At 41.0% G+C, this 22,737-nt stretch overlaps 1 protein-coding gene across 14 annotated transcripts in view; it reads right to left on the bottom strand.

The window, feature by feature from the left end:
* The window catches only part of PARD3 (par-3 family cell polarity regulator), a 650,009-nt gene that overhangs the window by 251,393 nt on the left and 375,879 nt on the right, over positions 1-22,737 (bottom strand). For all 14 annotated transcript variants that reach the window (XR_012157609.1, XM_073334436.1, XM_073334432.1 and 11 more), the window contains 2 exons: positions 7,559-7,684; positions 5,601-5,983 (listed from right to left, as the gene is read on the bottom strand). Coding sequence is in view for 13 of the 14 variants with exons in the window: in XM_073334436.1 (XP_073190537.1) it covers positions 5,601-5,983; positions 7,559-7,684 (509 nt within the window). In the remaining variant the exon portion in view is untranslated. The remainder of the gene's footprint in view (positions 1-5,600; positions 5,984-7,558; positions 7,685-22,737) is intronic.

Raw genomic sequence — 22,737 nt, forward strand, 5'->3', positions numbered from 1 at the left:
TGTAGTATTTATAGGTGGAAAGCCAGGGGAAAAGTTGGCATCATGTGACCAACCAGCTCTCTGCAGGACACCAGGAAGTGAGCTACATCCCACAGTTTGAGAATCTCTGCTCTAGCAAATTAAAAACTGATGTTCCTGTTTTCTTTTTTTCCCCAACATCTTCGGCATCAAGATTGCTTTGTGACAAAATAATTATTTCCTCCAGCCAACATTTATGTTATCATAATTATTGTTGATGTTCTACAAGCTATGTGAAACATACATATTTTCACCCCTGGCTGAGAAAATTAGATGTTTGCATATTATGTCCCAGTGATATTTTCATTGGCTTCCTATTTATCCATTCCACTAAAGAACAAAAAATCAGTGTAGTGACTGGGGGCATTTTTGTAAGTACAGCAATTCCTTACTTGGCCAATAACAACATTTTTCCAACCCAGTTGTCTTAAGCTGATGGCCTTAAGTATTTCTGAAGGAGCATCAACAACAGAAGCAAACTGTCAATTCAGCCTTATGTCATCCAAGTTTGTAGAGCTTAAAATTCAGTAACCAGAAACAAGCAATCTGGTAGTTCATCAGAAGTTCACAGAAAAGGGGGCGTAATTTTAGAAAGAAAACTGCTATCCTGGTTATTATGAAGCCACAGTAAATCTCTGCCATTCAAGATACTCTGTCATCAGCTCCTTTTAAGAAAATCATTTTTATTAATTAACAAAAATCTAATGTGAAACAAATAAACTTTGCCTTCATGTGAAAGGTTAACAGAATCGGTAGATATAGCATATTCTGTCACAGTGGTAGGCTGTTTGCTATATAATTTCCAATGTCATTTCTTCATACTGAATGCAGTGCATCTTGCCTTGACTCACTCAAAGACTGTAGCATGCATTGTCATTTAAAAACTCATCATTTGCCAACAGTTACAACACAGTGGCATCTGAAACACATCAGTTCCTATTTTAAGTATAATGAAATAACTAATATTTCAAAAATGACTGGGTGGTAACTATTTGCAAATACAGACTTTTAATGGTGACTGCAGTACACAAGCTATAGAATTTATATAGCTCTAAACTTGCAGACTGGGCATCTCGAAATGACTTCACCCGTATCCATGATACTAAGCAGCAAGGCACATTTCATTCTTCTAGATGGGATTGTGACTACTCTCTTGACTTGTGATGGATCAGTTCAGTTCATGGCCATCCTCTGCCAGCAACATGCCAAGTCTTGGATAACTTTCCACGCAGCCAACAGACCGTTGCTGATCCATATTGGGCTACCACTCCCAGCTGTCAAGAGTTCCAAAAAGAAGCGGTGGAACTTCCGAAAGGCTGACTGGGAAAAATACAGGGAAGTGCTCGAGAAGAGCGTGGTGACAATACCAGCCCAGCATATCTCAGTAAATGAGACTTACCATCACTTCTGTGGTGTTACTACAAAGCAGCCTGCAGAGCCATCCCACACAGTTCACAGAATCATAAAATATCAGGGTTGGAAGGGACCTCAGGAGGTCATCTAGTCCAACCCCCAGCTCAAAGCAGGACCAATCCCCAATTTTTGCCCCAGATCCCTAAATGGTCCCCTCAAGGATTGAACTCACAACCCTGGGTTTAGCAGGCCAATGCTCAAACCACTGAGCTATCTCTCCCCTCCTGCCCCTCCCCCCCGCACTGAGCTATCCCTCCCAACTGGTCTACATCCCCTGTCTCAACGTGGAGAGTGCAGCCTTTCTCAAGCATTATGAGGCATCTGGTGACCCAGATGTCACTGACCACCTGACCGAATCATTGGACATTGCTCGCCAAGCCAGATGGGAGGAGATGACCGAGAGGATGAGGTTTACCCACTCCAGCCGCAAGTGTTGGAGTCTGCTCCAACACCATGGAGCAGCGCAACAGCCAGCTGCACTCTGCCAACCCTCAGTGACACCCAACCAGGTAGCCAGACACCTACTTAAAGTGGCCAGAGCACCTTTGGAGAAACAGGTGCGAAGACAATTGAGGAACGAATGGTGCATGTTTAAACGTGTACATCAGAAGCTACCCAGAACCACTAGCTGGAACAGAGCTGGAACAGAAACTGGGTAGCATCAAGTGTGGAACAGCTGTGGGCTATGGCAACATATCTCCACAATTCCTGAAAAACCTTGGCCCCTGTGCTCGGCTTTGACTTGTGAAATTCTTCCCCAAGATCATCAGTGAAGATATATCACTGAAGATATGGTGCACCGCAAAAGTCATTGGCCTCCTAAAGCCTGGAAAGGACCCAAGTCAAACATCAAGCTGTCATCCTATATCATTATTGTTGGTGTGCTTCAAGGCACTGGAGCACTTGGTCCTTCAGTGCGTATTACCCGACAGGGAGAAAATTTTGCACCCTGACCAAGCCAGCTTTCGCCAAGACCGTAGCACTTGCAACCAAGTACTCATGCTGACCACATCTGATTAAATTTCTTCCAAAGAAACTTGAAAACAGGTGCTGCGATGTACGATACGGTATGGCACACTGGCCTGCTCATCAAGGTATCACGGGTCCTGCTACCTTGGGTCATAGGCGTTGTTGAACTGTTCCTCCACGATAGGCAGTTCAGAGTCCATATGCAGGAGAAGACGAGTGCTTAGAGATGACAGAGCAATGGGTTACCCCAGGGCTCTGTGCTTTCTCTAACCCTGTTCAATCTTTACATTAATGACATGTCAACAACAGAGTCACAAAAGTTCATTTACGCAGACAACATCTGCTGCGGTTCCCAGGCCCAGGTGTTTCACAAGCTTGATGCCACCTTAAACCGGGACATGACCATAGTTAGCTGACTACTGTAAGAGTTGGTGCCTCCACCCAAGCATCATAAAAACAGTCTGCAGCTTTTTCCATCTTCATCACGCCAGGGCAACTCGAGAACTGAATATCTATCTGAATGGTCAGAAGGTGACCTTAGAGTTACCACACCCACCTGAAGAAGACAGCAGCTAAAGTTATGGCGCGCAATAATCTTCTTAGCAAACAGGCAGATTCGTCATGGAGTGCTTGTGCTCCAACTTTGTGGATGTCAGCTATTGCTACCTCGTACTCAGTGGTGGAATACTGCGCACCAGTATGGAGCTGATTGTCACACACAAAACTGGCAGATATGCAGTTACATGCCACAATCCATATCATCTCCTGCACTAAGCGTCCAACTCCACACCCATGGCTTCCAATTCTGAGCAATACTGCCCCATCTCGTATCAGATGAGAGGTTGTCACTGGAAAGTTACTGGAGAAAGTTTGCGCCAACTCAAGCTTGCCGCTGCACAATAACCTTTTTAACCACCAGCTGCATGTCTGCCATCATGTCGCCCATTGTGGTCTCATCCGCCACGCCAGGATGTTAGGGCAGAAACACACTGGCGAGAGGAATGGATATGTGTTATAATCCCCAGCCAGTCCCTCATCGCCGACCCCACAATCTGCCCACCTGGGTTTGACCTGCCCCATCGCCAATGGTCCCTGCTGAACAGGTTCCGGACCAGGCAAGGTCTCTGTGCACCCAACCAGTATCGCTGGGGCCTTCGTGACAGCCCTTTGTGCAGCTGCAGCACCACACAGATGACACACATGGTCGAGAAATGCCTGCTGAATAGGTTCAGCGGTGGCCTAGAAGAACTGCATCACGCAACTGAAAGTGCCATTGCTTGGCTAGGCGACTGCGTACACGCTAAATAAATAAATATAGCTCTAAGAATGTAGTGTTGCTGTAGCTGTGTCAGTTCCAGGTTATGTGAGAGACAAGGTGGGGTAGGGGGGTGTGGCTTAAAGCTCAAAAGCTTGTCTCTCTCACCTACAGAAGTTGGTCTAATGAAAGATATTGTCTCACCCACCTTGTCGCTCTCTATGCGCATACATATATAGAGATATGCAAATATCAAACACATTACAATACAAGCATGTGCATGCATGCACACAAATAGAATAGTTTCGCTCCCCTAAAACTTGATTACCGTCAAACTCAAATTACAGTATCCTAAGGCTCAGCATGAGAAATATCAGCAGTTATATCAGGCAGTGATCTCGACTGAATATCTCACAACCCTGCAGAGTAAGAAACAACAGCTTTATATAATTCCAAAGAGGAAATTCCAAGATTTTCAACTGGATGTGCAAAACTGATTTCTAGTGAAGGTAGAGCTGAGATATTAGACTTAAGTCATGAAGTTTTTAGTTTTTAGATATAGAATATAGTAATTTTGGGAGGTTTTAAAAAATATTTACCAGTTACATTTTTCCTCTCCCACTGGGCCCATTTCAATAGGACTTACAGTAACTAAGGCACCTGGCCTTTACAGGTTGGGAGGTACAAAAAGATCTTCCAATAAAATGTTTTAGTCCTCTTCAAAATGTTTCAAAAATAACTTTCCATAAAATATGCTGTCTATACAGAATGCATGATGGGTTGCTGTGGCATTTTATTTGGGGTAATTTACATAATTTGCACATGGCTTCATCACTCATGAGTAATATGGTGTCATAAATATAAAGGGAAGGGTAAACCCCTTTGAAATCCCTCCTGGCAAGGGGAAAGCTCCTCTCACCTGTAAAGGGTTAAGAAGCTAAAGGTAACCTCGCTGGCACCTGACCAAAATGACCAATGAGGAGACAAGATACTTTCAAAAGCTGGGAGGAGGGAGAGAAACAAAGGGTCTGTGTGTCTGTCTTATGCTGGGGATAGACCAGGAATGGAGTCTTAGAACTTTTAGTAAGTAATCTAGCTAGGTATGTGTTAGATTATGATTTCTTTAAATGGCTGAGAAAAGAATTGTGCTGAATAGAATAACTATTTCTGTCTGTGTATCTTTTTTGTAACTTAAGGTTTTGCCTAGAGGGGTTCTCTATGTTTTTGAATCTAATTACCCTGTAAGATATCTACCATCCTGATTTTACAGGGGGGATTTCTTTATTTCTATTTACTTCTATTTTTATTAAAAGTCTTCTTGTAAGAAAACTGAATGCTTTTTCATTTTTCTCAGATCCAAGGGTTTGGGTCTGTGGTCACCTATGCAAATTGGTGAGGCTTTTTATCCAACATTTCCCAGGAAAGCGGGGGTGCAAGTGTTGGGAGGATTGTTCATTGTTCTTAAGATCCAAGGGTCTGGGTCTGTAGTTACCTAGGCAAAGTGGTGAGGCTTTTTACCAAACCTTGTCCAGGAAGTGGGGTGCAAGGTTTTGGGAAGTATTTTGGGGGGAAAGACACATCCAAACAGCTCTTCCCCAGTAACCAGTATTAGTTTGGTGGTGGTAGCGGCCAATCCCAGGACAAAGGGTGGAATATTTTGTACCTTGGGGAAGTTTTGACCTAAGCTGGTAAAGATAAGCTTAGGAGGTTTTTCATGCAGGTCCCCACATCTGTACCCTAGAGTTCAGAGTGGGGGAGGAACCTTGACATATGGCCATACCAAACTCCTGCCAATAGACTCCATTAGGCTTTCATGGAGAGAGAGAGAGAGAGAGAGAGAGAGAGAGAGAGAGAGAGAGAGAGAGAGAGAGAGAGAAGTCCACACATATTACACTATATATACACACATCCTCAATATAAATTACTTCAGAAACATGCTCCTTACCTTTTCTCAGTTGTATATTAAGTCTCTTCCCTATCTTTTTGGTGTTATAACCACTGTTTGTAGTGGAGGTAAGAACTTTTTGAGGTGATGGAGCCAGGCCCGATGGTGGTTTCCCTGATGAATTCACACTATGAGGTAGCTGTGAGTAAGAGTCTGTTTGATCTGTCTGGTTACTCATTCTAGATATTCTTTGTAATGTGTGAAGTCCAGCATTGTTAATACTCTTGTTGTCGATATACTGGGAATCAGGGCTAAACCGGCTGGAGTAGTACATGTTCTTCTCACTTTGGGATAACTGTTCATACTGCTCTTTATTTGCTGCAGGAACCACATGGAACCAAATGATGGGCGTACGCATGGCTTGACGAAACATATGCTGTGCTCTAGGTTTCAGAATCAATACAAAATTAACAAATTAAGACTGGCAGACGACAAGACATTACAAGCATAATTACTGGCGTTAATTAAGCAACATGAGCTGACAGACATACTGCTGAAACAAATGAAAAAAACCTGAATTTGTTCATTAGTCTACATGGCTGCTTTTTGCTAAGGTTTATTTCCATAGGGCCACGTAGTACAGCTGAAAAATTCTTAAAAACTAAATATACGTTAAATATACATTAAAGTTCTGTACACACTAAATATCACAGCAGCAACTTAAACCGTAATTATTCTGTGTCAATTTATCATTTTTCTATGAGGCTTATTAAATAATTAACAGCATCTGTAAATACAATAATTGCAATGGTGACAGAAACTAAATATGGTTTTCATTGCAATTTCTTACAACACAAAATGGAGTGTTTTTTCCCCACATTGTCCTATTCATATGTCCCTGAAGTAGTCCACAGGGTGCTGCCCAGTCCCTCCTTCAAAACCTTCCTCAGGACCTTCTTTTTCTGAAATGGCTACAATAAATTGCTCAGCTGATAATAGTCAGTCAACATTTAATTGGAATATAAATATATTCATGCACCACTTTGTGTGTTTGTCTGTTTTCTTAGGTCCCAGTCTTGCAAAAACTTAAACTCATACTTAATTTCCTGCCCATTAATAGCCGCACTGAGTTCAATGAGAGTCTTGTCTTTTCATTAACACCAATGGGTTTTTGATCATTGTCTTAGAACACGAGCTCTACAGGACAGGGATTTTTTTTTTTTAACTGTACTTCTGCACAATGGTGTCCCAATCCTGGTTAGGACTAATAGAAACTAATGCATTACAAATAACAACGAATGCACAACTGTCGGTTTAAAACATCATTCTTTTAGTTGACAATATATTATATACTGAAAGGAAATTTACTTCTTACAAAAATCTAATGATATATTCCTCAAAAATATATATATTCTGCCCTCCGCCCCCTGCGATATGAATATTTACTTTCTTTTCTAGATTTTTGGACCTGTTTTCATTTTTAAAAAAATTTCTTGATTTAACATTCCGGCCTTCCGTCAAAGTCCAGCCTCCTACAAAGTGAATTTCTACAGGGAACCTTCAGCTACTTTGTTGACAGTGTCTTTTATTTTCACACACACAAAATCACAAATGTTTTAAAATGTTAAACATACAGGACTCCATGTTGCCCTCATATACGCAGCTTGCATACTGTAAATATACAAAAACAAGAACCATGACTGATTTTTCAAAACAAAACCAGGCTCAGTTTATCATCTGGTGAAGAAGAAAAAATGGGCTCATAATGTTTAAGAAACAAGGCATAATTTATCAGACAACTGAAAAGTCACATATATTCTGATGGCAGTAATTATCATGTAGTTTTGTAGCTTGACTAATTAAAAGAAAAATGCTCTAAAACTGTAGACTATTTCTTTCCTCTATAAAAAAGAGGTTAGACAATTTGTTTTTAAATGCTTTTTTTCCTCAAATTACTGCAATAAGCAATGGTTAAAGATTAAAGAAAAAGCAGTAAGTTGTACAGTAAATGCACTTACTGTTCAAATCTCCTATTGCGAAGGTCTCCATCATTAATCCTGACAATACAATCATTCTCATGAAAAAGGTTTTCTTGCTCAGCTTTTCCACCTTTCTCCAGTCGTTTTACTAATAACCCCAGGGTTCTGGAACATTAAGATTACAAATGATTACACATCTAATATTTCCTCAGTACATAATGTCCCCGATTTAATATGCTTTCATGATAATCACTAAGCCTACCCTCTGCTTAAAGCAGTACTACTTAACTAAAGAAACAGCTGTTCAGGAGCAGAATATCCAAGTTCCAAATCACTTATAAACATTACCTGAATTAGGATCCACCCTTACATAAAAAAAAGACTATCAGGGCATTACTTTTTTGAAATAAGAATATACAATACTGTCTACATTTAAAATTCAAGCAGGAGCAGCCAGTTGACATCACAGTGCAGGTTGATGCAAGAAGCCTGGATTTCTGACTCTTACATGTTTGGCTCCAGGCAGCAACACGAAGATGATAGTCTGCATGTTCTCAGTAAGGCAACTGAAGGAGGGCACAGCACGTTTAATTCACACCTCAACGCTGCCAGTTAACAGAGAAATCCTCAGCCATTACTATTACTACTGCATGGGTGACAATTGATGATATACCAGATAAAAGACAAGCATAGAATGAAGGGATAAGTAGAAGATTTAGGAACCCCATTTGGGGTTTACATCCTGAGTAAACCAATTGAAAAAACAGAAAATAAAACAACATTCTCTGATTTCTCTGAGTTACAGAAATCCATTATTGTTACTTGTAAAACAGTAAGGGGGAAAACTGAAACAGAAGTGTGATCTTTAAGTAGACAAAAAGAACGAGGAATACTTGTGGCACCTTAGAGACTAACAAATTTATTTGAGCATAAGCTTTCGTGGGCTAAAACCCACGGATGCATGCAGTGGAAAATACAGTAGGAAGATATATAGATATAGACGTATGCAGAGGACATAAAAAATGGGTGTTGCCATACACACAATAATGAGAGTGATCAATTAAGGTGAGCTATCATCAGCAGGAGAAAAAAACCTTTTGTAGTGATAATCAGGACGGCCCATTTCCAACCGTTGACAAGAAGGTGAGAGTAACAGTGTGTGTGGGGGGGGGGGGGGAGGAATAAGTATTGGGAAATAGTTTTACTTTGTGTAATGACCCATCCACTCCCACTCTTTACTCAAGCCTAATTTAATGGGGTCCAGTTTGCAAATTAATTCCAATTCAGCAATCTCTTTTTGGACTCTGTTTTTGAATTTTTTTGTTGTAATATTGCGACTTTAAGGTCTTTAATAGAGTGACCAGGGATGTTGAAGTGTTCTCCGACTGGTTTTTGAATGTTATAATTCTTGACATCGGATTTGTGTCCATTTATTCTTTTACGTAGAGACTGTCCAGTTTGACCAATGTACATGGCAGAGGGGCATTGCTTGCACATGATGGCATATATCACATTGGTAGATGTGCAGGTGAACAAGCCTCTGATACTGTGGCTGATGTGATTAAGCCCTATGATGGTGTCCCCTGAATAGATATGTGGACACAGTTGGCAACGGGCTTTGTTGCAAGCATAGGTTCCTGGGTTAGTGTTTTTGTTGTGTGGTGTGTGGTTGCTAGTGAGTATTTGCTTCAGGTTGGGGGGCTGTCTGTTTCCCAAGATCTGCGAGAGTGAGGTATCATCTGTCAGGATGCGTTGTAGATCCTTGATGATGAGCTGGAGAGGTTTTAGTTGGGGGTTGAAGGTGACGGCTAGTGGCGTTCTGTTATTTTCTTTGTTGGGCCTGTCCTGTACTATGTGACTTCTGGGTACTCTTCTGGCTCTGTCAATCTGTGTTTTCACTTCAGTAGGTGGGTACTGTAGTTGTAAAAATGCTTGATAGAGATCTTGTAGGTGTTTGTCTCTGTCTGAGGGGTTGGAGCAAATGTGGTTGTATCTTAGAGCTTGGCTGTAGACAATGGATTGTGTGGTGTGGTCTGGATGAAAGCTGGAGGCATGTAGGTAAGTATTGCGGTCAGTAGGTTTCCGGTGTTTATGTGACCATTGCTTATTAGCACAGTAGTGTCCAGGAAGTGGATCTCTTGTGTGGACTGGTCCAGGCTGAGGTTGATGGTGGGATGGAAATTGTTGAAATCATGATGGAATTCCTCAAGGGCTTCTTTTCCATGGGTCTAGATGATGAAGATGTCATCAATGTAGCACAAATAGAGTAGGGAGTTAGAAGACGAGAGCTGAGGAAGCGTTGTTCTAAGTCAGCCATAAAAATGTTGGCATACTGTGGGGCCATGCGGGTACCCACAGCAGTGCCGCTGACTTGAAGGTATACATTGTCCCCAAATGTGAAATAGTTATAGATGAGGACAAAGTCACAAAGTTCAGCTAGCAGGTTTGCCATGACATTATTGGGGATACTGTGCCTGATGGCTTGTAGTCCATCTTTGTGGACTATCTTCCTACTGGATGTTCCACTGCATGCATCCGATGAAGTGGGTTTTAGCCCACGAAAGCTTATGCTCAAATAAATTTGTTAGTTTCTAAGGTGCCACAAGTACTCCTCGTTCTTTTTGCCAATACAGACTAACAGGGCTACCACTCTGAAACCTGTCACCATTTAAGTAGACAGTTTACCCTGAAGTAACCAGGTCAAATTTAGTCTAGGTCACTAGAGATGAAAAATAATTACCCTCTGATGGCCTGTGTGCAATGAATTGTTACCTCTGTCTAGTCTGTATTGCACAAGGGGCCCAAGCCACCCTTACTGGCATTCTCAAAGAGGCAGAGGTGAACTAATATCCAGCCTGAAACTATCCTCTCATAATTAAAGATGCCCCTTCAGGGTTGTGATATTTTGACAGGGCAATGAGTAAGCAGACTGAGTCAGTGATTAGGACTGACAATCCACACATTACGTTTACTTTTTTTAAGAATCACCACCTTAACTTCAGCATGACAAAGACAGGACCATATATGCCAGTGGTTCTCAACACACATCCTGCAGGCCACTTGAGGCCCAGTCAGCACACAGCTGCGGCCCATGTGAAATCCTCAGGGCCATACAGGTAGTATATATATTGTATGAATGTGGCCTACATAACAAATAGAGAGCTGCATATGCAGTGGGCATGATGGTTAATTTGGTTGAGACCCCGCTGATATATACACTGTTCAAGCAGAATGCATACCTAGAAGCGAATGAGGCGGCACATTGATATTTAATGGGACTCCTCTCATGTTTAAAGTTATGTACACACTGGAGTACCTTGCTGAATCAGGCACAAATGCAAAAGTAATGTCTTTAACTTAGCTTTCCCTGTATAAGTTCTTCACAGACACATACCCCACACAAACAAAACTAATCATACTATGTCTCCTAAAAGCTGAACAGAGAGAGAGAAAGAGTAAGAGTATTATTTATATTTCTATTTTTAAATACTCTGGAGGTGTTAAGATGCTACTGGGGGGGGGGGGGACACAGATAATGGGGATAGTATGTATTTATCATCAGAAAACAGGTGACATGAAAACAGCAAACTATCAAACAAGTGATTAAAATGTAATTCATGCTATTCTGCCAAGAAGCCATGTAGAATATCCCCCAAATTCTTAGCATAATTTAGATGCATCAGTGTCTCAGTTCCCAGGAGAACTGCACCTCTAGTCATCACATGGCTTCAGGTGGAATCATGTGGTTCTCCATTCTCAAGCTAGGACCCTGGCTGCAGTTCCCTAGTACTAACCCTGGTTGTCTCAGCAGGTCAGACTTTGGCTTAAACCCTGCAGTTCTGTTCCCTCCAAGAGCAATGACAGTGGTCAATACAGTGATCAAACTCCTTAAAGAAACTATTTACTTAGAACAAAATCATTTCAGTGAAAACATACCTTAAAAACAAAAAAACAAAAAACCAGACTGTACACATGTTTAGCTTTTCCCTTAGGCTTACCATTGCCTAGTCTGGGAAGGCCCACTTTTCTTTTGACTCCTTCTACATAGTATCTGTCTGTCTTGCTCGCTCGCTCTCTCTCTCTCCCTCTCCCAGTCTACCTGTCTCCTCAGACAACTTCTAACAAGTGAACAACACCTTGTGTTCTTTTCATCTCCAGGCTCCCAGCTTTGGAAAAACAAGGCTTGAAAACTGGTGGGTAAGAGAGAGAGACTGGATCCTTGAAACTAAAAGACTGCCCCATTGTCTTTCAAGTGTGTTCTGGGGCATCCGTATCTAGTTCTACTGAGTTTCGTTCCTCATTGGTCTTCCTACAGCCCCCTATCAAATTAGATCAGTACAGTTATATAGGCATTTCTAATATACTACCATAGTTATACAGTAACTTCATCTCACCTCCTAGGTCACACACAATATTCATAAAATTATTAGAGCTCAGTATTTGTAATGATTACACAGCAATTCCTGTCTGTCACAATCAGTAAAACAGAAAACTCTTTAATAATAGCTCCTGATTACATCTATTTTTCTTTGGCTTCATTGCAAAATGTCTTGATCACATCATTGGGATTTTAAAATTATAGTGTGTAATTACAAAATAAAATTTTACCACGATGTTCTGTCTCTTAGTTGGGGAAAAGCACTAAAAATAACATTCATAACTGTTGATTACACAAAATACTTTTATTCCTCTAAGTAAAATATAAAGTAATGCTAAAACAGTTTGCATGCATTTATTACAACATTTTGTACGATAATTACAGTTTCCATGCAGCCTAAGCTATAGTTAAGGCTGTTAAAAAACCAATCCATTTTCACTCATTAAGCTTTCTGAAATTATCTCAGGGAGATTAAACTTTCCACCATTCTGTCTGTCAGCCCAAAAGTGGGGTTCTGGGAAAGGGCATTATTTTTGTTGTTACTCCCTTGGGTTGTTTTTTTACTGAAATCTGACAAACATTCAACTTGTTCAAATAGGATAAAAAAAATTACATTTTTGATGAAATTCACCCTGTGTAGAGGTGCACCATGAAGTCCTAATATAGGACTGAAGTGGGATGTAAGTGGTGCTTAGGGCCTTATGCTAGTCCCTACAATGGATGTCCATACAATTTATCATTGCATTTTGTTTGGGACAATACTGCTGAAAATCCCACCCTAAATTCTGTGTCCTGATGCATCCCCAATTCAGATTGTAACACAGTTGCGTGGCCCAGCCGCACCTGTTGAAGCCAAAAATCAATCCTTGTCCCTGTTCACACAGCACAGATTGGTGGATGACAGTAGGGAAATACTGACCATACACAGTGCCTCCCTTACTTTGTAAAAGGAGTTGGCTCTCCTCCCCATACCGGACAGTTGAGAAGACTATGCAGCCCTCAAGGGATGTTTCCACTCACAACTTCAAAAAGGAGCCATCAAGAGTGGGTCTAAAGAACACGATACTCTACACCCCACATTGTGATCGGGGATGAGGAAGAAACAGATCCCAGCAAGTCACATTCCTTCATGCCCAAAAGAGAAAACAACTTCTCCTTTTCTTATAAAATAAGAAACTCTTATTAATAAACTCTTTGGGAACCTCTTTCTTCCACCCCCACCCCAGCAACACTTTTGCATGGGCTCAACTTGTACATTTGCCTGGGCTCAAGGTCCATGTATAAATCAGGATGTGGGCAAACATATACCTATATACAATCAAAAGGCACACAAGATGTGCTTTGCTAAGGGAGAAGATCCTCTATTTCTATTTTAATTAAAAAATAAAGCCCTACAGTATATAATGGCATAAATAATACTTCACTTTAGTGTAATGGTGACACTACAACCTATTCAAACTCTCATAGCTATTGGTGTCACCAGAACACTTGAGGTATTTATAGATTTCTTTTTATTTTGAGATTAGTTACCTATATCACCTTACTTTTTTTTTTTGGTATAATGATTGCTATTGTTATCCTTTCTAGTGAAGTTGTATTAACCTACTGATAATATAGGACACATCTTATTTTCTGCATGTTTCATTGTTTCTGAAACCTATCCACATAAGCGCTCAAATCTAATAAAAACCTTATTAATCCTAACCACTGGTAAAATAATGTAATACAGAAACAAACTACATGTCAAAATTGCAATTACTCTCATTAAACAAAGCTTACAAGTTCTATTAATGTAGGAATGCTCAGCTCAGTTGCAGCATCTGGCATCCATGGAGATCTTGCTTTTTACCCAATATTAGAGCTGGATGGACTAAAGAACATACAGCTGAAGTGGCATAACTAGCAATTAGAGCTGTGTGGAGAACAGAAATTCCATTCTGTGAAGGATTTTCAGATTTCAAAATGTGTTTTCATTTCAGTTAGGAACAAAAGTTGAAAATCTCTAAATAATCCACAAAAGAAAATGTTTTTAAAAATGTTTGGGGCCCAATCAAAATGTTTACATTCAATTTTGTCTTTTTAAAAATTTTAGCGTATATAATACAAAATTTTAAAAAATCAAAACAAAAGTTCATTTCAAAAGGAAAAACTGGGATGTTTCAGAACCCCTCCCTTTTTTTTTCCCCTCAGAAACAAAAGGTTGGTGAATGGTGAAGAGATTTTGCAAAGGATTTCATTTATATAGAATGGTATATTCCAATGGAATATAGTTCCATCAATTTTTTTCCGAGCAGCTCTACTAGTGATCAAAAAGGGGGTGACTAGCCTTAGTCAAATTTAAACCCAGCATCCTCCTGGTTTCTAATCAACTGCTGTAAGCACTAGAGATCACATCCCTTTTTTAAATACACAGACAGTTTGCATGTTGGGAAAAGGCATAATACTGTATCACAGTTTAAACACACACTCAGGAATGTTTTCCAATACAACTCTTTCAGAGATGGAATAAATTGCCCCAAGATTTGGCAAGAACCTAGTTTCCCACACAATTTTAATAGCAATTTCCACTCATATTGCTGCATCATAACAGTAGTTTAACGTAGAGGTATACTCAGAAATGTTACTCAAAAAATGGTGTTGTTTGGATTCATGTTCATTGTTGCAATGACTCCACATTTCATTTGCTCATTTTAGAAGTAAAAGGATTTTTTGCAGACTTACTGTGGAATCTACAAAATAAATTGGATTCTTTCCTTGTCAAGGACAACCACCAGTCTTCCCAGTCAATGGAGCTCTGCAGCATACATGTAGTTCACATGTAAGTATAGTAAACAGATACGTATTCTGCAGCTTGGCCAGGGATATTAGTGATGATGTGTAACAAGGAAGAACGCTGCCTGACCTTCCGATTCCAGGACTCTTTTGCAGACTTGACTGTTCAGTTTTTTGTGTGTTTTTTTTTAAACCTGAAAACCAAGCACAACTGGGCTGGCATCTAGAGGAAAAACAAACATGAAATACCAGTGCCGTTTTAGGGAGTTCTTTTTAAGAATATATACATGAATGGTATATTCCTACCTAGGAAAATGTATCCTGTTAGAAAACATCTTAATTAACCGGTTTTAACTAACATGATTTTAAGCAAAAGGGCAAATTATTTTTAAAAATATATTTTTAAACCCTACAGGGTTAACTGTAACCAGATAACATGTTTTTAAACATTACTAGTCCTTGTCTATGCTACATGCTACCTCAGACTAGAAAACAGGCTAATTCTCACATTTTAAAGAACATTGTACGTTTTCTCAGTGTAGACAAGACCTTAGCCTAGGAAATCTCCAAGACGGGGATTGAATTTCTTATAAGCTCTGCAAAGAACTCTGCAAACTTATGACCCAGTAGAAATTACAATGATGTATGAAAATTGCTCTCCAGGCTGTGCTTTACACCAGCTTAATTTTAACTGGGAGGGAGAGCAGAAATGGCAAACCACTGAGATCTTCTGTCTTTACACTTGTTTAGATATATAATTAGGAATTTAACTGCTTTGATTATATTAACACTTGCACCACTATATTTCCACAAGGTTCATTAGCCTAATTATACAATTAAAACAAATTCAGCCACACATGTTAACATTTTACTTCTAAGTATAAATTACAACGAATGATAAAACTGGAAATAAGCACAAATGTTTTACTGACATCTAAATTGCCTGAGTTCTTCTTTGAAAATGTGAACTCCCCACAATTGCCACCCAGCTGTATGGGAATTATCATAATTTATCTTAATAAAAGCTGACAGTGTAAACACTATGAGCGTAATAAGAACATTACACTGAATATGCCAGAATATGGTTCAGCTATCACTGCCCATTGCACACACGCATTGAAGTTATTCACCTGTTAACTTTGATCCAGTTTCAATTGAATCAACTGAGACACAAATGAAAATAGTCAACTAAAACTGTTCAAAGAACATAACTAACACACAAGGCAATGACTAGAGTAAAAGTATTTCTATAAAACAACTACTGATTCTGAAAAAAAAAAAAAAACAGGGTCATTGGCACACACAAAGCTGTGCAGTGATGAAAATTGCCACAGAACATAAAAGCAATACCATCATACTAGAAAGTGAGGCCTTGTCTAGTCAATTAAATGGTTATAGCTGACAGGCCCAAAGGAGGACACCAACCCAAACCTTTCCTACAATATTCAAATATTTCATTACCCCACCCTAGCGGTGTTATAATAGTGCTCAACATTTTCATTCCAGAGGCTCAAGCTTGTTTTCCATTCTTGAACTGTCAGTTCTCAGATTGGCTAGGATGATGAGGTTCCATACAACCTTCCGGAGAAGGCGGTGAGACCAAGAATGCCTTGGGTTACTCAACAGCAGCCCATCTGGATGATGATGAAATGGGACTGACTGGCAGCAAAGGGACGCTCTTCCAGGCATTTGTGTCTTTGAGAATTAAGGCTACAATGAAGGGCCTTGAGAATGGGGAATCAATTAGAAGAATAAATGGGGAGGATTTTCAATGCTCCAGTGGGGAGACAAAACACACCCATGTGGCTGCAAAAATAAAGTCTGGCATAAAGGAATTTCAGTATAAACAATGGCTACCAGATATTGCTTCAGTTTTCTTTGTATCTTAAGCAACTAAAGTAGCAAAACAAAGGAGTAAACTTTACTGAAAAAATGGCAACAAATTTTGAAGTGATTTGTTAACTTTGGAACATAAAAGGGACTTAACACACACATTGGAAATGAAAAAAATATGATAGAAAAGAGCACCATGGAACAGAAAAATCAATCACAATTCTTCAGTAGGGGAACTTTATGTACATCAGTGTCTACCTTCATATAAATGCAGAGATTATTTACACACCAAAATCTGTCAAAGTAATATTAAGGTTGTAATTTACAATGACAAAAAATAAGGAAATTCATAGTTCAGTCTGTGCTATTCGATCCCTTCTTCAGGGGTTCCCAAAATACCATGAAGGGCCAGATAGATAAAAATTACAGTAAATCCAGACCAAGTTATACTACCTTATAAGACACAGACTTTGATTTATATGGTCTGAATTTATGGATGATAAATGGGATGTGGTGGAGAACCTGATGTTTGGATCTGACTTGCACTAAGCAATCACCAAGGAAAGGAAGACATGAATTTCCTTCCTCCACCTTGGTGAAAACATAGCAACAATCACAGGTGTCGACTTTCTGATTTCCCTGGGGGATGCTTTACCCCCACCTCGCCTCCAAGTGTGCCCCACCCTTGCTCCATCTTTTCCTGCCCCTGCTTCTCCCTCTCCCTGCCCCAGCACCTCTTGCCCACTGCTGAACAGCTGATCAGCGGTGAGCGGGAGGCACTGGGCGGGGGAGGAGCTGATCGGCAGGGCCTGCCAGTGGGTGCTGAGCATGCACTATTCTTTTTCCATGGGTGCTCCAGCCCTGGAGCATCCACAGAGTTGGTGCCTATGATGCCAATGACAGGCCAAAGTGAAGTACTGTTCATTGTCATTGGCCCACTACAATGAATCTCACTAACTTCTTGTGACTTGGCAGTATTGCCACATGGAAGTAGGCATCCTGGAGACTGAGGGTGGCAAACCAGTCATTGCAATTTAAGGAAGGAAGGAAGGACCGACATTAGGGAAATCATGCAAAATCTTATGTATTTGATTAACATGTTAAGATTCTGAAAGTCCAATATGGGTCTTTGGACTTGGGTCAGAAATTATCATGATTGAAGTCCCTTTCCTCAATGGTGACCGTGAACTTGTACGGCCATTACCGTAACTAGAGTCTGAACTTCTTGAAGGAGCACTGACTTATGAGATGGTCTCTATAAAGGTACAAGGTAGGTGAGTGAGAAAAGTGATGTGGAAAGAAATTGGATAGAATATTCCAGGCTCACAGTGCATAGGACCCATTTGTCTGTTGTTATGGCTTCCCAAGCAATCAACGAAGTGGGACAATCTGTCCCCAAGTTGGGGGAAAGATCACCAACTTCTGTATTGTTGTCCCTGAAGGGGAAGTCAAATGGGCTGATTCCCGAGAGCTGACTGAGGACGCGTATGCTGATTCAAACTGGAGTTGGAGAACCCCCTTCTCTGTGATGTCTGCTTCCCCCTCCAAAAATCATGCTGACTTTGGCAGATAGAAAAACTGCCTATAATACTGCTGTTTCAAGGGTCTATCGTGATGTCTGTTGGAGGCAGGGGTACAGACCACTAACGAGTGAAGGTAGCAGGAGAGTCTTTGAATGAATGCAAAGTTTCAACAAAACCAAACATCAAAGGGGAAGTCGGTGGCAAGGGTTGGTACCCAAGCCAGTGATTGTCCAGCACCAAAGCTGACAGCGCCAAGAGAGTCTGAGACTGAAACTGAAACAGAGGCCAATGACTGTAGCGGTGGTGACACCGTGTGCGCCAGAACCAAAGAAAGTACTGGAGGACAAGCCACTCAGAGTCTCTGCACCACAGCTGAGGAGACAGACAGACCCAGTACTGGAAGAGGTGCTGACAACACAATGGACTCCTGCCCCAAAGGAGAGTCTGGTACAGAAAAGTAAAGCAAATCGTTTGCTGCCTCATAAGTCTGCAGGGTTGTTGCTACCAACAATGTTTGCACTGAAATGGCATTCACTGGTACCAGAATCAACAGTCTCCCTACAGACAGTCGACAGCATAGTACCAATATCTTCCCGCCATGGTACCAGGTCCATAGCTCAGCTCTGCTCTCGGTACCTGAATCTTTGTCTACACTGGCAAGTTTCTGCTCCATAATTTATACCACTTTTATTAAAACGCTAGAATTAAACCATTGTTGCGTGTCCACACTGTGCTCCTTGTGACACTGGAACGCATCCGCATTAGCAGCTCTTGCAGCAGCAAAGACAGCAGTGCATCGTGGTAGCTATCCCACTGTGCAACTGGCCACAGGGTGCTTTGGGAAAGGCTTGCAATGCCTCATGGGGCAGGCACAGCTTCACATGATGCAGGTTTCCCAATCCCATTGTTCCATGGGCATCCTACTACATTGCCAGCTGCTTTTCAACTGAAGTGGTGGGGGGGAGTGTGTGACAGGGAGTGTGTGTGTATGGAGGTGGGGAGAGACAGTGTTTCGGGGAACAGAGAGAGTGTCAGCATGCTGTCTTGTAAGTTCAGACAGTGGCAGGAAGCAACAAGTCCTGGGGAAGGGGTGGGAAACCCTATCAGCAGCTCCCACCTCCCTCCCTGGGTTCTCTGCACAGCACTCTCTAACACACATGCACACACCTGACTTTGTGTTCAACAGCATGAGCATTCCACATTCATGGTTTGCTCTGTGTCCCGGGGCAGATCAGCACAGCACACAAGGGCTGTCAGAAATGGTGCTTTGAAAGGGGAGGGGCGCATGTCTCCAGCGGAGCCAAGTTCAAAACAATGAGCAGAGCGGGCACGTGAGTCGTTATGGGGACAGCTCCAGAGGCCAATTACAACGCAGAAAGCAATCAAGTGTCTACACCCGCAAGAGAGCGCCGGAGCCTCGGTGCAAATAGCCTTACGACTCTCGTCAAGCTGGGTTTTTTGCAGCGCTGCAGCTGAGGAATTTCTGCACACTAAGTGGCTTGGCAGTGTGTACACATCTGCAGTTTGAGTGCAAAAAGCTGCTTTACTGCACAGAAACTTGCCAGTGTAAACAAGTCCTTTGGGAAGGAGAAGAAGACTGATTCCTCTTTCTCTGCTAAGAAGAGTCCGAGTCCAAGGGTCTGTCAGAGACAACCACACCCGCACTTGCAGACTGCATGTGGGTAACTAGGGCACTCACTTGAGGCCCCAGGGCTGAGGCATGCTCCACGAGATAGTGTTTGAGGCACTGGTCTCTGGAAATCGCCCATCTTTTCTAGAAAGAGGAGCAGATACTGCACCTCTCTTTAATTGGCCCCTGACTGAGGCAAATGTATGGGGGTCACTGTTTGGGGTAGACACGCCACATGACAGGCAGTGCTTAAAGCCTGGCGAATGCTGTATGCAGAGCACTGAAACTAACTATTAAAAATGAACTTTAAAGTTTAAAAATAAAATAAAATAAAATTTAATGGATAATAACTTCTATTTCCAGATAAGGCGGGAAGCTAAACTGGCTAACTAAGAAGAAAAAAAATCTCCACGAGGTAAATTGCATGGCAAGCTCTGACTAAGGCCACAGACGGTGAAAAGGAACTGAGGGGGCTCAAGGTGGCACTGCCCTTAGGTAGCCTCAAGAGGGGCCACCAGGAGGTGCAGGGCACACATGCCGCCCCGAAGTGTACTGCTGCAGAAAATTCTCTGGCTCTAACACTCGGATGGCACACGTACCTGAGTAAAATACACACATGCAACCACTCAAAGAATGGCAGGCTCTGCTGCTCCAGGCCTTATACCCCTACTAATAAACAAACCCACCAGACAGGCAGACAGTACAACCCCAAATATATATTGTTTAAACGTCCATTTGCTGAGCCCAACCTGAACACACACACCAGAAGTTCTCTCTGGCCTGATCTACGCTAGGAAATAAGGTTGATATAACTTGCAATTCAGAGGTGTGAAAAATCCACACCTCTGAGCAATGCAGTAAAACCTACCTAATACCCGCTGTAGACAGCATGTGTCGATGGGAGAATTCTCCCATTGATCTAGCTACCACCTCTCAGGGAGGTGGATTACCTACCCCAATGAGAGGAACTCTCCTGTTGGCATAGGTAGTGCCTTCACTGAAGTGATACAGTGGCGCAGCTATGTCACTATAGCATTTTAGGAATAGACAAGCCCTCAGTAAGCAGAACTGCACTTTAAAGATTTGCAATATTTCCTTGAGTAGCACAAGAATGTTCAAATTGACCCCTGCTTGTTATAAGGCTCTTGGCTATTGCAGGCAGCACGTCACTTAAGATCATGCATTCCTATCAGATATAACACACAGGCATAACTGATAGATGGAGCACATTGTCCTTCACTCTGCAAACCTTGACTATGTCAGTGACAAACGGAATGTTTAACTGGTTTTTGGGTGGTCATCAGCTTTGTTTGTTTTACTGAGTAGTGCAGTAATACCAAGCACAGCCTCCTTTGAAAATTAATGAATTGACTATTCCTGCCCTCCCCGCCATTCATCTTTGCCACTTCTGTTTAAAAAAAAAAAACCACATGCATACAAATAAGTCTTTGAAGATGCAACAATTCAGCTCTCAATTGAGACATAGGCAAGTGTCATTGAAAGTGCATCTAGTCCAGTTTGAGTGGATGTTTCTGAAAGAGATTATGTCCCCTTCAGAGCTAAAACTATTAATTTTTCTCAGTATAGTGGCCTGCCCTGATTTATGCAGACTTTATAGCACTATTATGAACAACACAAAAGCTGACAATCACAACGTGGTACAGTAAATGCTATATTGGTTATTCCATAAAACAGGGTGAGCTTTTCCAAAGACTTCCAAACCACATCTTAGCTCTACTGTATGACAGAAGTACAATGTAATTTGAAGGGGACAGCAATGAAGACTATACTCACTATGTTACAAGTAACTTCTCAATTATTCTAAAGGCGTGTTTTTAAAAAAGAACTTCTCCAAAATTCCCCACCGAACAAGCATGTCTGTGTGAGTTGTGGTTCTACTGGTGTTATAGATAAAGCCTTATTCTGGCATTCAAAGGATTTTGGCCCAGTGACTTATGTGACTTTCTTCGAGTCAATTAATCATTTGGTGCCTCAATTTTTCACTTTTACAATAGAGATGGTAATATTTAGCTACCTCACAGGAGTGTTCTGGGGATAAATTCATTCATGTTTGTGCTCACATACTAAGGAAATGGTAAGAAACATAATAGGTAACTAAATGTCACTGCATAGTAGTTTTGCTTTGGATAAATCAAAATGTAATCTTTTGCAACGTTAAGTTTATATATTTATTATGAGTTTTATATGGTTTTTGTTAACTAAGAAGTATTTGGATTTTAGTACATTCTCTTTTCAGCAGTTTAAATGGTGGGGTTTTAATAGCTGAAGCATAAATAGACTGAGAAAGAAGACAAGACAGAGGTCAGCAACCTGTGAAAATCACCACTAGAGTATTCTAACATTTGCATTTAGAGATTATAAAGACTTTGGGGCCAAGAGGGACTGCAGCATTAAGGAGCTGGAAAATTTAAAGTGCAGACAGACTGTAAAGAGAAATAAGGCAACTCATAAGAAGCTGGGGATTGGGAAAACTTTGACTACCATGTTCTAATTTAGATGCAAGGAATTATGGGTTGAGACTTTCCTGAAACACAAACCAGAATTATTGGTACTATGTGTCATCCAGGGGGGATTATTAAACACAACCTGGTCAGTTTCAATGTGTCAATTAGTTTGATCCATAACTTTATCTCCAACTCTTTTCCAATTATTAAAGTTCAAGTTCAAAAAGTGTGGCACACTTTGTGGACATTTGCTTTTATTAACACAACAAAAATTCCTGGAGGAGAAATAGCTGAAGAGTACACTGTATGCAGGGCCTTTGATGCTTCACAACATACCTGGCATTATTAAAAAATAAATCTACTTTATACAGTCATTATGTACAGCATAAACAGTTTAAACTTTACTTTTTATTCTTGACACCCATATTACGAGCTTGCAACCCCCGATCGAGTCTCTACTCACTGAAGTAATTCCACTGATGGTAAAGAACTACTATGAGTAAGTGCTTGCAGAAGTGACTGAATTTTTTTACATTAAAAAGAAATTATATTATTTCAATATGAAGCGACAAAAATTACAATATAAAACTAATTTTTACAGGTGAAATATCGCCTGT

The sequence above is a fragment of the Lepidochelys kempii genome, chromosome 2, assembly GCF_965140265.1.
Source record: "Lepidochelys kempii isolate rLepKem1 chromosome 2, rLepKem1.hap2, whole genome shotgun sequence".
Lineage (NCBI taxonomy): Eukaryota > Metazoa > Chordata > Testudines > Cheloniidae > Lepidochelys > Lepidochelys kempii.